The sequence below is a fragment of the Corvus moneduloides genome, chromosome 7, assembly GCF_009650955.1.
Source record: "Corvus moneduloides isolate bCorMon1 chromosome 7, bCorMon1.pri, whole genome shotgun sequence".
NCBI lineage: Eukaryota > Metazoa > Chordata > Aves > Passeriformes > Corvidae > Corvus > Corvus moneduloides.
In genome coordinates this window covers 26,099,428-26,117,460 of record NC_045482.1, presented here as the reverse complement: position 1 = coordinate 26,117,460, position 18,033 = coordinate 26,099,428, and the positions used below count along the sequence as shown (strand labels likewise).

At 39.3% G+C, this 18,033-nt stretch overlaps 1 protein-coding gene across 1 annotated transcript in view; it reads left to right on the top strand.

Annotated features, from left to right (window-relative positions):
• The window catches only part of CNTNAP5 (contactin associated protein family member 5), a 279,817-nt gene extending 265,699 nt beyond the window's left edge, over positions 1–14,118 (top strand). Inside the window, exons 23-24 of the mRNA XM_032113776.1 lie at positions 4,939–5,010; positions 5,995–14,118. Coding sequence (XP_031969667.1) covers positions 4,939–5,010; positions 5,995–6,191 — 269 coding nt within the window. The 3' untranslated portion in view covers positions 6,192–14,118. The remainder of the gene's footprint in view (positions 1–4,938; positions 5,011–5,994) is intronic.
• The last annotated feature ends 3,915 nt before the right edge of the window (positions 14,119–18,033 follow it).

The following is an 18,033-nucleotide window of genomic DNA, read 5'->3' as shown; positions in this document are numbered from 1 at the left end:
ATTTGTCATTCCTGTCCACTCCAGGTAACTCCGGTGCTGCAGATCTCAAAGGAGAACATAAATGTTTACCCAGATTCCATATCCCAGTGGTGATGAAGCACTAGAAGTCATACAAAAAGCAAGTCAAATTTGTTCCCACCCTAACAGAAATGAGCAAAAATTCTTGTACAAACCCCTTGGCATGTGTGTGACTTCCACTGAATGCTTGTACTTCATTCTCTTAGACTAAAGAGAAGGAGCACTGCTTGAGCAGTACCAGCAAGATGATCTCAATTGCTTGTATATCTTTTGCCATCCTAAAGCTGTCCTCTGGGAATCTGAAGTATTTTGCATATGTGAATTTGTATGCAGAGAAGGAAACTGAGAGCAGCTGGAAGTGTTGTCACCATGAACAGGGACAATCAAGTTGCTGCTTTAGTCACCAGTGGATGTGGCAGAATTCTTAATGACCAGAAAGGGGTACAAATTAAGGGCTGTTTTTTGCCCCTTGACCTATAAAGCTACTTTCTCCTTTTTGATAACTAATAAAACTCTGGTTTAGATCATAATACAATTCCTTTGACATTTGTACTTGCATCAAATCCCCATTTCCTGCAGCTTCTGCCTAAGATATTCGGCAGAAAACAAATGATGCTATTAGCATTCTGCATAGGGAAAAAGGCTGCTGATTACTCTGGAGAGTGGCTGCCAGTGTGCATGTGCTCCTCCCCAGCCCCCCACTTCCTTCTCACTGCCTGGAGTTGTCTGAGGTATCTGCTCTGACGCACAGAGAGATGTGTCTTACTGAGTCCTGAATGGGCAGTGATACTGAAAATGTGAACTCTTTGCCCTGTGATCTGTCACCTCAATGATCTAATTTTTCTAAGGAGTTTAGAAAGCAGTAAAACCTGAGGCTCAGAGCTTCAGGACAGAACACAGACCAGAGTGTAGCATTTGAACTTAAATATTTAAAGCATACAATCAGTTGCAGTCTATTGTCAAGGTTAAGCACTGTTGCATCAGAAATGCAGAATTATTATAAAAAGTCATGCCTGTCTTTGCCACTCTGTGCTCTAAAATATGATTTCCTCTCAATGTGATGAATTATCTGACATTCAGGTCTCACTATTCATGCTGGATTTGATTAAAGCCTGAATAAGATCTTTAGAAAAAGTGAATTCTGAAGACTTCATGCCTTCGTATGCTAAAGTAAGAGCACTGGGCAGTTGATTCTTGTTAAAGAAAAAATTCCAATTTGTAGCAAATTATAATTTCTATAGATATACTTGAGTATTAAATTTATACATGGTAAGGACACATTGTAAGAAATAAAAAGAAAACAGAGTCAAGGATTAACTTTCAAATTTAGTGCCTATATCTCAATTCATCACTTCCCAATTTCTCATTATTGAGTGTCTGAGGAGAAAAATAGAACTTCAAAGGAGGCTGTACATGTCTGTGTCGATATTCTAATGTACAGATACAACAAAAAAGCCCACTAGGAAAACTCTTTAAATGTGTGAAAAAAGCTTTCTGTATTTGTAACTTGAAAACAATTGAAGCTGTTTCCTTCAGAAAGGAATACATGTGTTCAAAAAATTTTCCTTGCAGACAGATATGGAATAAAATCCATTCACACAGTTATCTGAACACACTTCTGATTAGGAAACACAAAATGAGAGGTGACTTACTGTGGTTTTGATATTTAACAAAGATCTGCAGATTACCTTGTTCCTTGCTTAGGCACATGTAAAGATTTTGTTATTCTGAACTCTATATTGTTGGTATAGAGATAATGGACTTTCCCTATGGTATTTTTTCTTAATATTACAATACTGTAAAAATTACAGAGGAGATTCATCTGCATGAATGATGGAGTCTTGAGCTGCCTATTCTCTTCAGCTGAGAGCAGGTCTTCAAGCATTTAAAGTAAAAAATGTCAAATATTTTCATAAGTCCAGAACTACACAGAAAAGATTCGCTTCTGAAAGGCACCTTAAACGTTGAAGTCCCTGTCTCACTGTGCTAATTGTGCTGGAACTAGTATTTCCAAACAAGCTCTAACTGGCTAGGGATGTGCCAGGACAGCCTTGGCTGTAGCAACTGTGAGATGGTGAAGTTGAGGATCCTCAGAGGAAGGAAAAAAGGCAGAAATGCATGACTGCAACTTTTGACCTTCTCATGGACCTGCTTGGAAGAATCCCACAGGATACGGACATGGGGAGAAGAGTGGCATGAGGCCCAGAGAGGTTGTAAAATCTTCATCCTTGGATATATTCAAACCCCAAATGGATACAGGTCTGATAAACCTGCTAGAATAACTTGGATTTGAATAGGGATTTGGACTAGATGATTTCTAGGGGGCCTTGTGACCTTAGCAGGGCTTTCAGCCTCAGTGAATCAAGCTGTAATATGATCTGTTTTACCTAAAAGGAGGAGGATGTCCTGTTAAGATCTCCTATGAGACCCACTTTTGCTTTTCCTTGGCTTCAGAGTTTAATGTGTTCCCACTGGAGATGGCTCTGCTATTACAGCCCATCTGCTGCACTGTAACGAACCCTCCTTTCCTTGTATCCTGATTTTATTTCTCAGGCAAAACATCATTCCTGGGGCTTATGCTGTTGGCCTTCATTCTGAAACATTTGTTCTGGTTTCTTCTTAGGGCTTAAATTCTGGTAACCAAAAAATAGTGGAGTGCTGGTTGCATTAGGTGTCAAATCTTAAATAATCTTTTAGGCACAAATAATGTCTTATATAATTTTTAAGGTAGAAATTTAATTTCATGCTTTTTCATATGCAGTTAATAATTTTTCATGACTCTTTTTGACTAGTACCATGCATTGGATACCAGCTGCAATTTTTTCTCTAGTACAGGAGGACTGTTGTAGAACAGATGTAAAATTTAAATTGTCATTGAATTCACTGGCTTCAGCTGAGGGATGGGGTAAAAAATATCTCACCAAACTTCCAGTATCCAGAAAGTTAACTCATCTTGAGTCTAAAATAATGATTGCTCTTCTCTTCTAGTTTGTGGAAGGAAATAGGTGAGTCACACTGTCAATCTTTGACAGCCATCTTAGTGTATAAAATAATTGTAGGTTCTTCTCTTCTTTGGCTAAATAAAAAGACCCTGAAATTACTAGTTTTGATTTATAAAAATAACTCTCATATACTGAAAAATGAAGTGAGATAAATCTACTCATGATGTACAAAATTATTACCAACTGTGATCTAGTTTTGATTTTGGTTCTGTTTTGAGCTCACGCTCTGAGGCCTGAGATTAGGCTAAATAACCCCCAGATTTCCTTTCCAACCTAACCTTTTCTATGATGTGTTCTATATTTGTGTGTAAAAACACATTTTTATTCCCATTCCAGTCCCACGGATGTAGTAGATGAGATGAAGCATTGCCATGACTATTTGTTTCTTGGCAATGTCACTCTGTGCACACACTAACCAGGCAAGGGTGCTCTTGTGAATAGGTCTCAGGCTGAGGGCTCAAATCTGTGATTGGTGATTACCAATCATGTGTAAATGGGGTATTGGAGGTGTTCAGCTGGCCCCAGAAGTGCCTTTTGTGTCTGTAGCTCAGTCAAGGGACTGCATCTTTTCAGTATGGGTGTGAATGAACAGAAGTCCTCCCACCCCTAAAACTTGCAAGTAAAGCTGCATTTTTTAAAACATCAAAGCCTCTTTGAGGCTTGTGTCTTCACACCTCTTTGGGGCTGATATCAGTGATGTAGATAATAAGGAAAAAGTGTCCCCTTTAAGAACCTAAGTAGTCCAAACCCACCATCATTACAATTCAGGGTGTCTTGATGCACAAACATGAAATTGTTGCTTGTTTCAATAAAAAATGTCTCCCTCAGTAATGGCATACCAAAATGGGGCTGACTCAGTTACGAAGGTGAGGATGTTCAATTACAATAAAACTTGCAACACCAAATTGCTCAGTCAGGCTTCCACCTCTTGCATCAGGAAGATCAGTTTGGCAGAGCATTACATAATACATAGCAGAGACAATGGTCCCTGACTCTCTCCCTACATACATTCTCTGTGTGATAGCCTGGAGGCTTGTAAAGGCCAGACACACAAATATGAATCCCTTCAAAGGAAAGGGTAAGCTGGAGAGAAAAGAAAAATGTGAAGGTGCTAAAAAGCTAGATTCAGCTAGCAGTAGAAAACATGGCATTTTCTGAAACTTGCTGGACTAAAAATTAAGTCCACTGCTGTAACTTCACTGACGTCAGGAAGGCCTTGACCTCTCAGATTTGGATCTGAATTTGAAACAGCATGTCAGCTATTTGACTCAGTGTTTCTGCAATAGTCATTTGAGGACAGAGTACAAGAGAGCTCAAACATCAAGAAGCCTTTAATATGAGTTAATTTCTGATCCCTCTCTGTTTTGGATCCAGTTTGACCACTGCATTTCTGTAATGGAGATAAAAACATCTCTTCCAAGCAGCTGTCCCAAGCAGAGACTTTTTCTCTTTGTAGGATTTAAATCAAGTTATATATCTCATCTACAAACATAGGTCAGGTCTAAATCTGCCTAGCAACCCTTTCCTTTGGCTTCTTTCTGATATCGTTTCTTAGGTAACAACAAAAAAGATAATAATACATCTCTGACTGAGAGAAGCTCCCAACAGGCTGTTCAGTTGAAATGTCTCTGATTCTTCTGATGAACTGAAACAACACTTTCAGATATTAGTGTGAGCCTTTCTGTTTCCTTTTAAATATAGCCTTAATAGAATTTGCTCCTGAAGGTGTAGAAGAAAATTGTTCTACAAACTCACTTTATTTTTCAGACCCTTCTGGTTCAGTTTTCCAATCCCCCAAATCACATCTTTTGAAAACAGATTAGAATTCATGAGAGGAAGAGGACACTTCTGTCTAAGCCACAGAGAAAATGAACAGTTGATACAGAAAATAAGCTCTCTTTTGTTTAACCTACTGCAGATCCTTTTGGGAAGACAGATGAAAGAGAACCTCTCACCAATGCAGTCAGAAGTGATTCAGCTGTGATTGGAGGTAACTTCCTTTTTAAAGACTACAGCCAAAAAACAGTTCTGTCAAGGCAAACATCTAGGAGACTTTGAATTTGCCCTCCATGAAATCTAGTCCAAGGGGGTTTTTTGTAATCTGATGCAGGTCTGGTATCTGCTCTATTTATTAGCACGTATCTGTGTCAAGCTACCTAGGTAGCAGCTGCATTATGGATTATTGTGGTCACACATAGATCATCAGGAACCTGAGTCTTCTAAAATATTACCAAGCTCCCATCTGTCTGCCTGCTTGAGCAGGGTATCTAGACAAGATGATCTCCAGAGGTTCCAGCTGTTCTCTGATTCCATGTGAGTCTGCATTCTGAGTTCCAGCTAACTAGTAATTGTTTTACGCACCGCCCTGGTGAATACTTTGCAGATTATTCATGTGTCCTGTATTTCCTGAGCTCTCTCTTTGTAATCTGGTGGTGTAGTGGAACTCATGAGGTCATATGGAAGTATTTATATACTGGGGAACATTGTCCTAATAATTTCATGTATGGTTTTAATTTTCCTTTAACAGCCTAGAAGACAATTTATCTGTTTATTTTGTAGCATTTCCTGTAGTGAGCTGCCTTTGATAATATCTAGAAGCTATAAACCAAAGTGTACAAGGCTCATGCAAGGTTCCCAGAGATAACACAGAAGAAAATATGACAGAGCAGGGATTTGGATGAGCATACAGATCATACAGTTTGTTTTGAAAGCAAACACACTGAACTAACTTTATTTCCAGTGAAAGCAGAATTTGACAGAAATTATGTCAATTATATGAATACTTGCTGCTTTAAGTGCTCTTAAGGTGACAAAATAGAAATAAAAACTACCAGGAAGGATGTGGCATATGGTTGTGTATGGACTGAGATGAACTGATCTATCATACCAACTAGCTGCTGTGCATTGGTAACATGTTTTTGAGGTAACTGAACCTTTTGTTTTGGTTTTCACTCTTTTTTTTACCCCTTTACAGGTGTAATAGCAGTTGTGATATTCATCATCTTTTGCATCATTGCCATCATGAGCAGATTCCTCTATCAACACAAACAAGCACATCGAAGTAGCCAGAAAAAGGAGAAGGAATACCCGGAAAACCTTGAGAGCTCCTTTAAAGCTGACATTGACTTGCAAAACACAGTGAGCGAGTGCAAACGGGAATATTTTATCTGATGGACAATGCAATTTCTTTTTACTCCCCTAAACTTCCTTTCTGTATTCCTTTCTCCCTTCCTTTTTGCTTTTCGAATTTTTTTTTTTAACACTTAACATTTTTTGCTAGCTTCTTTTTCATTTGGAAAAGACCGCCCTGCACAGGAAACACTGAGAACAATCACAGTGCCTCATTCTCTGCACAAGAACCTGGCAATCACAGTTTACTTCTGCAGCTCAAGAGACCTGTTATCCCATCCTACACAAAATAAGATCCACATGCACACCTAGTTTCTGCTGTCAGTTCTTGAATGTTTCAAAGTCCCTACAATTATTTGTTGGTTTGTTCTGTTTTTTTTTCCTCTGGAGCCATTTAAGTCATTGCTTTTACACTAGAGCTGGACTATGTAAAGTACAGGTAAAGTAGTTGAACACATAGCTCTGCAGATACTGGGACAGGATAGAGGGAAAGAATGCGACCAAAACACCTGATTTATTTCATGGGCTCATTAACAACAATCATAAAGAACCAGCCAAATTCTCAAATGTTATTAATTGATATATTGTCTATTGATTTAAATGGTGTTAAATTAATTTGTACCAGTTGAAAAGCTGGTATCACATAAAGGAAAATAAAACTGTCCTCATTAAGCTCCTTCCCCCAACCTCCTGTCCTTTTACTGTAACTTTTAGGCTTCTCAGTACTTTTCCAACAATATATGTATCAACAAAAAATATCATTCCCATGCACCTCTTTCACCTCCATCTCATAAGGCTGGCTATGTAGACCCAACATACTCTAGTATAACCCTAGCTGAAGCATGGAAAATACTAGCTTGAAACTCCAAGGGGTTTAGGAAGCTGCTAGGACTTAGGTGCTCTATATTTGTCTGAAACTTTAGAAATGCAGCATATGCCTGTTCATGCCACATGGAGGATTATCACGCATTGAGGTTAAACGCTGTTGCCACTGTGGAAAAGAAAAAGTACATAGATGAGAAAAAAACCAAAAGAGTTTAATCTTAAACATGACTCACACCTTCTGCCAGCTCTTCTAAAAAAAGAAAAAATAAATCCTGCTACTCAAAAAAACCTCCCAAAACTGCATGAAAGATTGATTGGTATTTCCTGTTTGTAGAAATTGGAGTAACTTCTCCAAAGCTAAATAGAGAGAGGTCTGATTTCATGTCTAAAAAGATGAATATTTGATAAACCTTCTTTACAAGGAAGAACATTAGGGAAACAAAGAGATCCCAAATACTCTACTTCAAATTAAGCTTCTCTCCTTTTTTCTAAAGTTTTCTGTCCTTTCCTGATAGGGAACACTACTGAAGGATCAAATTCTGCCCATTATACTTGTGATGCATGGTTACAGTGTGAGGATGAAAAACGTCCTTTTCAATCACAGATGTCCTAAGGGTAAGAAATGAAGGAGTCCCAGCAAGTGAGGTTTTGAGCACCCTGTTGTGTCCGTGTGACATCTGCCTTCGCAGGGCTTCTAAAGAGTATGGAGAATTTGCTGGTGGTTGCATTAAGCCCACAGTTAAGAGTAAAAAAATCTTATTCATTGCAGTACTCTTGATAAGAATTAATTCAAGACAATTGATTGTGCAGCTAAATCTCCTTCTTTGCCCTACACCCTGTGCAGTCATCCTGGGGTTTCCACGTGGTGGTCCTTTTTACATAGAGTAAAAATTAATAGAATCCCAGTATGAGGTAATAACCCACAGCAAACTAGAGATGAGCTTACACATGCAACAGGTGCTGTTTTTCTAGGCAGTCCATTGCAAAGGTATGTAGATGTTTATTAGTTTGAGGGGCTTTTTTATGGGAGGAAAGAGCAGACAAGGAAGAATAAATAAATAAATAAATGACCATTTGGATACAGTGATTCTTTAGCTCTTCTTTTAGAGCATTCAATGAAGAGAAAGCAGTTTTGGAATGACATCATTCTTACGTCAAGAGGAATATGAGGCCAGCCCTATAACCAGAACTTCTCACTGAGCAATTTTATAAAGCTATCTCTATTGAAACTAGTTTGGTGCCATTCTTCTTCAGCCATGGTCAGCTGCAGCCCTTTTGCCACACACTGGCTGTTTGGATGACACAATTACTTAACAGCATTTCTGCGTGGTGAGTGTTGGAATGATGGACTCAGTAGCTGGGTTCTCTTTACGTTGCTTTGTCTTTGACAGTAAAATCCTGGCAAAGCAATTATCCTTTCTCTTTCCTTCCTCCAGATCAAGCTGCTTTGTTTGGCATGGCAGAAGGGGAGGAATAGGAGAGTTCATGGGCCCCTCTACCCATGTTTGAGTTTTCTTTTCTGAAATGGCCTCTGTTTGAGACATCTCTGATGTGCTAATGTGCTTAACTGCTTTATGAAGAATGGAATAGGGAGGTAAAACTGAAAATTTAGCTAGGTTGGGGTGTGTTTGTAAAAAGAAAGAACTGCACATGAATGCATGCAAGAGTATACAGAGATGTGCATCTATAGCTGTGGATGTGCTGAGATGGGAAGATTTTTGTGCTACAGGGCTGAACAAATGAACACATTTGTATGGACTTCTAAATCATGATGTCAAAATTATTCTTATTAAATGATAGCTAAAATATAGTAAATGAAGTAGTCTAAATATGAACCCCTTTTTGTTTTTTAAGTTGTTTTGTTCTAATGCTTTCTTTCATGAGGGCATAATGAGATTTCCTTCAGTACCACTTTTAACTGGCAATTAATATTTTTTTTTTACGAAAGAGAAAAAATATGGTTTTGTAACAATCTACTAGTGCTAAAATGGCTTTCATTTTCCTTAGTTCAAATTAGAACTTTTTTCCCATCTATTTAAAACCATTTCTGCTATTTTTTGTTAATATTTCTCTTTAAATGGGGTGTTTTCCCTTTTTCTTTTAGCTATCATTCTAGATAATAATTTTCAGTAAACCCAGCGGATAGTAATTTTTATACATAAAATTTCAGGTTTCATTTCAGTGGAAAACCTGAGACTATCAAAGAGTTGTCTGGAGGCATTGTTTGGGTTTTCTTCCCTTCCTTAAGATGAGTTTAAAAATAAAAGTAAGAGACTGGTAGAAGGATACTAAGTCTCTTTTTTTCTCTTGGTGATGTGATATGTAACCTCTGAAAATTATTATTGCTAGGCAGGGAATTTTAGACTGTGAATCTATAAAGTATCTTAGATATGGATTTAGGCACTGCAAATTCCTGTTTTCCAGAAAAGACTTGACCAATAATAGCCATGCTTGTAAAGCTATTTAGTCATGCAGTCTGAGCTGGATACCCAGAAGGACTCTGTGTGAATCCTGGTGCCTGGCTACAGAAAACAAAGGAAGGCTGGATGTCAGAAAGCTAAATCCAGCTAACTTTCAGTGTGATATAGGCTGTCACCTGGGTGAAAGATAGGCTTTACGAGGAAATTGGTCTCTTGAGGATGTGGATCAATGCTTAAGTGACTAAACAAAATGCGCATTTAACTCAAATTAATTTCGGTTGAATTTCTGCATCTACCTTGCTGTGAAATGTTCTAATATACTACAAGACATTTAAATACCTTTGAAAATTGAGTCCCATCTCTCTTTTGGAAATAAAACTTTGGTACTAAGTAAGTTATCTATGTAATTGGCAGTTAGCATTTCATCTGTCCTTATTCACTTACTAGAGACAAGACAGTGTGAGTGTTTTGGTCAATTTTTAACATGTACACTGTTTTTATTTTTTCTTGTTCTTGCCGTGGCTCAGCACTTAAGTTATGTCTGCAGTGAGAAAGCTGAATAAAAGACATAATTTTAACTCATATGGGCTAAGCCAGGATTCCCACCTGGGTAAATACGACTGTTAAAAGTAGACATATAGAATTGTGCTGTTATCAGATTGTGTTCAGTCATCAGATGTCCCTGATATTTAAGTTAAAACAATAGCCAGATTACAAAAATAAGATGCTTTCTCTCAGCTTTATTTTAGCCTGATCTAGCTGGACTTAACTCATCCTATTTATCAATTGCTCAATTTTTACAGTGTAAGCCAAACCCTTATTTTAATGAGATCTTTGACAATATTAGCATTTAGCTTATCACATATTTCACATATTGGGTGAGAAGCAATCAATATATCATATTGTTTCACTATGGTGATGGGTTATGAATCTTTTCCTAATGAAGTCAGTTATTGATTTTGCTGAAGATAAGATTGAGTCCAAGACATGTGAATCACTTGGATATTGCTTTTATCTGAGTCTTTTGGGTTTGTTTCATTTTGCATTTGGTTTTACCGACTGCCTGTTTTACAATTATCATCCTGTCCTGTCCAGCCCTGTGGTTGGTGAGGACACGGAAAATGTCTCAAACACCCTGTCAGATTAAATGAATCACTAGAGATGCCTCTTGCTCTCCATTGATTATAGAGAGAAGGTAGACTCCTGGTGATAGATAAGTTAATTCTAGCAGAATTTGCCTGTGAATCAGAATTTTACAATAGTTTTGCAGATCCAGCAGATACATCTGCTGACTTTTTTTTTCTGAGGTGACAGCTGGGGTCAAGGAAGGACACCTTGCATCTAAAATTACACTAAACATCTCTGCCTAGTAAATGCATACAACTCCTTGTAGCCAAATACATGAAAATCGAGTTTCAAAGTACCACTTTGAGTCAGTGACAATGTGATCAGGAATCTGTGGGGCTTGGAAGTGGATAATTCTGCTTTCGGTCTATTCTAGATCCAATATCCATTTTTTGCCTCACATAGGAGCTTTGGCAGATAGCATATGTGAAGCCAGATCCACACATTTCCAAATCTAAAGCTAACTCAGCCCCCTCAGATGCCTTTCTGCATGTCTGGTGCCATTTGAGATGATACCGGGGTATCTCTGCAGCTCCAGTAAGGATGTCATATCTTGCATCTGTTGACCCCAAGTAGCTATGTCTGATACTTGCTGGCTTTTCAAATTATAATAAGTGCCCATCCAGAACCCCTAAGTTCTCAATGAGATGAATCCCTGAAAAAATAAATCCCATCATCAGAACAAAATCAACCATCCTTCTCATCAGTGTAAGCCAATCAGTTGACATGCATCCTCCACCTCAAATTAACAAGTGTAGAGGAGGCAGAACTTGACCTCTTTGTGGTCCATCTCCTCATGCCATTACTGTCTGTTGCAATCACCTACACAAAGTTTATCCTAAACAAGACCAGTTTCAAGTATTCTGCACTGCCAGTTTTTCACAGATGCAAAGTAGGTTTTTTATTTTTCAGAAAGCAACACTTTGTAAAAGGCTTGAGCAAAGTCTGAGACCTTGTGAGTGCTATTTCAAAGCTTTCATGCAGTTTTTAAATGCCTACTTTTCAAACAAGCCAAGTGATATAGTTACATCCCTGCCCAACCAAGGGCCTTATCCAAAGTCTTTAGAGGTTTGGGAGGCCTCTTGCTTGACTACAGTTGTAGTTGCACCATGCCCTTGAAGGTTTTGGGGGTTTTCTTCACAGATTACTATGACAGCTTCAAAGCATGATTTATTTCCTTGGGTTCTGCACTTTCTTTCCCAGTGGAAAGTTCTTCATGTCCTCGTTCAGTGTGGGCGGCCCCCTCCTCCTTCCTACTTTTGTACATGAAACTTCTAAACACATTCTTCTTTTGGGTCTGAAGTAGCCTTTTCTTTGATTGTTTATTTCAAGACATGCATATAAAGAGTTTGAGTATTTCAGTGTATTGGTACTTATTTTTGTGATCTTTTGCACTAAGGTACTCTGACAAAAACAGAAATTGGGAAAAAAAAAAAGCACACTTTCTGGTGAACTCTTGTAATTTGTAAGCTCGTTGTTTGTTGTTTGTAATGTGCTGAGTCTACAAGCCGAGCTAAGGAAGAATTAAGGCAACAGTTTGTATTGACAGTGTCACTCCATATCTAGTTCACCTCTGTGTTCTTCATCCCTCCTTTTTCTTTAATATGTGGAGCTATCAAATTGCTGGTAGGAGTCAGAGGAGCTTGTTTTACAACTCAGATTAAGATTATGATTTTTCTCCTGGCAGTCACAGAACCCAAAATGTCAGCGGGGTGTTCAACCAGAAGGGAGACTGCACTCCATCGTGGAGATGTAGTCACCTGGAGGTGGTGACCTCTAAGGGGAAAAGAGGACATTAACACTTCAGACTACCATTGTGATGGGGCAGTGAAGGAGGCAAAAGCTCTCAGGAAACTTACACTGTTTGAAGCCACACATGGTGGATATGAGGCTTTCAGGTGTTTTTCACTGTTTGGTTTTTGCCGTGGAATGAATTGCTACTTAGTCTGCCAAACCATAGTCTTAATTGTCCTGATGATCTGTAAAGTACCGAAGACATGCTTCAAACATGGGACAGGATTTCAAAGCTCTGGCTGATTCTAGATCCGAATCTCTCTGGTTAGATCGCTGGAACTCTCCCAGATAACCCAAAGGAGAATTTGGGGTGGTTTCCCTCAAACAATCATAACATTTCATCAAATGTTGGGTACAAGAGGTGATCCAAAGAATGGTGTTTGCTTAGAGACTTTCCACTCCCCATCCCTCCCTCGTTTAGGATGCTTGTGGCAGCTTTTTTTGAAACTACTGACTGTTGTTCACATTGCAACACCAGCTACTTTTTGATATGCTAAGTCATACCTCTCTTCACAAATTTCAGTCCCACAGCCCTAAATAGAGTCCATTTGGAACGAATTCTGCATGGGAAATTATTTACTCACTTTTGCATGCCCTTTACAGCTCCTTCTTGCATCCTTTAGGCACACCCTTTTTTGATGTGTTTTGCCATTGCTGCCAATGCAGCACCCATGTTGTCAAGAAAGAAGAACAATTGTTTCTTAGGTAAAGCTTAGATACAGCCAGTCGCAGCCTCACTTCCCATTCACAACGCAGCGGAATTGACGTTTCAGGAGCCTAGGAGAGCAAACAAGTACTTTTTTTTTGTTCATACATCCAGTCATATAAATCTCTACTCTCTGATTTTTGCAAATGAAATCTGTAACACAGACCATTATATCTAAATGATAGTGAGAACCTTAACAGTTGTACCTGATCTGCTTTGAAACCCAAGTTTGTAAAAGAAACAAGAGCCAGCTTCAGACCTGGTTGTAGTCCTTTTTAGGTCAATGTAGATACATCACAGATTAATTTAGCCTCATATTGGCCTTGCATTGATGATCTGCAAACTGGGGCTGACATACATGAATCCAAGTCAGGACCTTATAGTCATCATCCCTTACTGCTGTCAACAAGAGTTGCATTCACTGAAATCGTGTTGTCTTCTAGCAGAAATATGGATAAAATTTGGGATATGGCAATGAACTTCAGCTCCACAAAGCCCATGATATGGCTTAAGTCATCTTCAGGAGCTTCTAAAAAATGTGTGTATGGGGAGGGTTGGTCTGTGGGTAGTGTCAACCACACCCACTAACACAGGAGGGATTTTATGGGATTTTAATGGATAAAGGCACCCTTAAAAGAAAAAAAAGGGCAAAATGGCAGCTGAGATTAAGTATTTGTAATAAGAAAAAATTGGTTCTTTCTACTGATGAGCCCTTCATCATTCATTTTACTTTCTTCTACTCAAATTGTATTAAATAAATCGCTCAGAACTCTGTTCGTTTTATTAGCAAAGCAAAAAGAAAAAACTTTTTTTTAATGGTTTGTCCAAGGGTAATGCAAGAGTCTCTCAGTTACAGTAAAAAGCAAAATGGAGATTTAGATTATTCCCCTTTCACTATCTGGTTTTCTAAAGAGAATTCCACAGGACGTTGCCTCAATCTAAGTCAGTTTTGTAGACAATGTAACATGTCTTAATACCCTGTTAAGGGATTGAAAAAATTTAGCCTTAGCTTCTTTTGTTTTCTATGGTTACTGTTGTACAGAATAAAGACTTAAACTGTAAGTAATGTATATTTAATAAAAAAAGACTTTTTGTATGATTTTGTGTGGAAGACAAATGCCTCCTTCTGAGTTTTTATTTTATCTTCCAGCTGAATGAACGTTAAAAAGTGCTGATTACGGGAAAATGAATTCCCAGGTGTTTACATGTTAACACTAAGCCAACACACCTCACTGGACAGTAATAAAAGCTGAGGTGCCCACAACTGGGATTTATTGATTTCAGCTATGGCTAAAAGTTAATGTCAGAGGAAATCTGGTCATCATCCACATCCCTGACACAACTCATGGATGCTGGTGTGCTGTCTAAAGGTCGTGTCTGCAGATATGCCTTGGTTCTGGGTAGAAAACCTGCCTAGCACAGCTCTGTACCCACGCTCACAGATGTGTGCACGTGTTCTCCCTCCCCAGCCTGCCATGCAGAAACATCCAGTGTGTGCTGCTTCTTCCATGGGTCCCCTCTCACAACAGCTGCACTGCTGGCTGTCACAGGGATCACACTCACACCCCCCGCCTTCACACATGTCCCTAGCATGATAAAGGGTACGTGGCTCAGTCTCAGGGATGCTGTCTTGGCTTTAGGTGTTTGGTGTGATTATTTTTTCCCCTTCCTCGGAAGCTGAACACAGAAATCTCTTAGGCTGCTTTAAAAACCATAGTGTCTGATACTATCAGCCAAGAATGAGTAAATACTGACTTAGAAAATAGTACATCCTAGGAAGTATAGATAGGACTCTTTTTCAAGGGTTTCACATCCTTGGATCTGGTGCAATTTCCACCCTAAACTTTTATTTCTTACATATTCTGTGTTTCAGTCAGTCAAAGATTTTCATATTATCAGGGGCAATGTGCATCCCATTATCTTAGGAATTTCTCTGTGAGTCTTGTTTTTCCCTTGCACTTCTGGACAGCCTGTCACCCAGAAGGCAGGGTTAACACAGGTTTGTAGTCCTACCTGGAGATGTGCTATCTGGCAGGACAGCTTTGCAGCACCTGCTTTGGGATTCTACAGGCAGTGGTGCACAGAGCCCTTCTCATGGGCCGTTCCAGCATACCCCAGGCATCCCAGTCCACAGCTATGCAGCACTCAGGCACCAAAGCCATCCTACCCAACAGAACCGTCCTTCTGTTCCCTTGTCCCTGGTGGCTGCAGGAGGTGGGGTTAGGTATCACCTGACTAAGACAAAACTTCAAGTAACAATTAATTCCACACCGAGTTGCTTTACTCAGAAAAAAAAATGCAAGACAGAGCTATATAAATCTTTCAGACTTTCTTCATAGCTAATAGAGTGGGAGCAGTAACCTTACAAAGGTTTGTAAGGACAGTACAATCTCCTACAATTTTAGTTTTAATCCAGACCTTGGAAATTAAGTTTGCATGGCTTACAGTCTGGAAATGTCAATGTTAATTGATTTTCATTTTTCTGAGTGGAGAGTGAAAAACTAATTTCTTTAACACCTTAAGTGGGTGCTTTTGTCATCCCCATGATTTTGGGGTGGTTTGGGTTTTTTGGTATTTTTTTTCAATGCAATACTCTTCTTCCTGAACAGGAATGTGATGAGTTAAAGACATTATTCAGAGGTTATATTAAATAATTGCACTCATGTAATGGAAATGCATATATCTATTTGGCAGACTGACAAAACTTCATTTATTGCAGTTTATGGCAAGTTAGCAATGTCTGGAAAAGGGGACAAGATATCATCATGGGTTGTGGTCAAATCTCCTTCTTCCTCAGCACCTGCCATCCTTTTCTATCAGGCAGAATACAGGAGGAAAAAAAAAAGCCTCTTTTGCAACTTCCACATGAGTAGCAGGGGTTTTATGTTAAAGCTTTATTTCTTCAACCAAAGCCCATTGGCAAATGTATACAGGCAAATATCATGAAGTGAACGCTGCTGTGAAAGAAAGGCAGGAGCCCTGCTGGAGTCAGCTGTGGCACATTTTTGCTTTTTCCCCACAGTGTAAGTACTAGGCAGCTGCAGTCAGTGCTGTTTTTTCCATACTTGGTGGCCTCCAAGTAAACATAAAAAGCAGCCATACAAGGTCATATTTTTCTTCCAAACCCCCATGCTGGTGATGTCTGTATTTACCTCTTCTTAGATTGAGATCATTTCTCTTCCTTTCTCAAAGCCTAAATTAAATAGCCTTTGCCTCAGTTTAAGCCCATTAGCTTGTCCTATTGCCAAAGCAATGGAAAGAGCAGCTCAATCCCTTCCTGCCATGCAGAAGCCCTTTTCCTCTGTTTGACTATCTTATCTGTTTAGTTAGCTAACCCCCACAGCATCCTCCACTCTTCAGTTCCCTTGATTTTGGACAAACCAACCCCTCTTCCCTTACACCTTTCCTTGCATTTTTTTTAACCTATATAGTCACAGAAGGCAGCCTGTAAGAACTTAATGTTTAATTTAACAGTGTAAGAATTCACTGTAGCACAACTAATTTACAGAAGGCATTTTTTTCTCTACCCCAAATTATTTTTCTCATTCCAACTCCCTGCACCCTTCTCTAACAAAATATTTTCAGACCTCTGCAGTGATGGGGGCCAAACCACCCTGCAAAGCCAAAACACTGATGGGGCACCAATAGTATGACTTAGAGTCTGCTACAAACAGCTCACGCACTACAAGTATTAGTGTGGGGAGAAATCCACCATGTGATGGATTACAGTGCTTCTGCCTCATTGGGAGGTACAAAGGGGTGGTCAGTTGTCCAAATGACCAGTTCATTCCCACTTTGCAAGGTGCTGGGCAATAGGAATTTAGGAGCTGACAGGTCTGTTAGAGCTCTGCTTTATCCTTCACTTAATGAGGAGACTATATCCAAGGTGCATGCTGGATCTCTGCCATTGCTAAGGTACTGCTACAGAGAAATCTTTAATTTGGAAGGGGAGCAGATATTTTGTGTGTTACAGGCTTTACTGTAAAATAATGTGTAACAATCAGAACAGAGCAGGAATGAACAGGACCTGATGGAGAGAAGGAGTGGATGATGAATGTATGAAAGACAACAAGCTGCTACTTAACAAACAAGGAATTCAACATGAAATAGTTCAGCTTCAGTAACCTAAGTTAACAGTCTACTAGCTAGTTTATATGGTTAAAATTAAGCCCTTTTTCCTGAATGAATGATTGTGCACTCGTGCAGATAACTGGCCTTGGGGTAAGAATGTAAGTATTAACGAAAGGAATTAAATGTACAATGGACTTTTTGCTTCCATATGGACATGAGAGCTATGCAGTGGTCCTAGCAGCTGATGCCTAAAATATAATAGCTCCCCTTTTAAGACAAGCACTGGAGATGGAGTGACAGGAAGATATTTTTTTAACTGGCAGCTGAGAATGTTATGTTTCTTTTAAATTTTGAATTGCACCCTAAGTCTTGCTTAGAACCTTCTATTCCTTAAGGCCATTCCTCACCTGAATTTGGCTGGGGAGTAAAAAAACCAGGAGTGGTTTCTCTACTGATTTATCTCAATGGCATAGCAAAAAGTCACATGTAGGACTTCTCTGCCTCAGGATGCATCTGACTCCGTATATGCGTGTGGTCCTCCACAGGCAGGGAATGTCTGAGCTTTATTCAAAAGCCTAAGACAGACAATTAAGGCCTGGTTTTAGTTATATATACACACACACACTGAGTTCCTTGTTAAAACTGGGTGTTTTCAAGGTCTAGGCAGTGCCTTTCAAGCCATTCTTCTGCTCATGCATCAGAAAGGAGCTGCCTGGCACAGACATCAGCTCTGTTTCCCATTACTGCTGGTGCCCAGGATGGAGAAGCACCTCAGCCCCATACGGTTAAGCAAAATTCTCCCTTTGTTAGTTCACCCCATCCTCCTAAAAGGCTGTAAGCTGTTGTGAAGGAAGAAATCTGCTCCAAGCTGGGAAGAGACCATTTAAAAAGTGATAGGGAAGAGATGATGATGGGGCTCTGTTTCCCCCACCAACACTGCCAA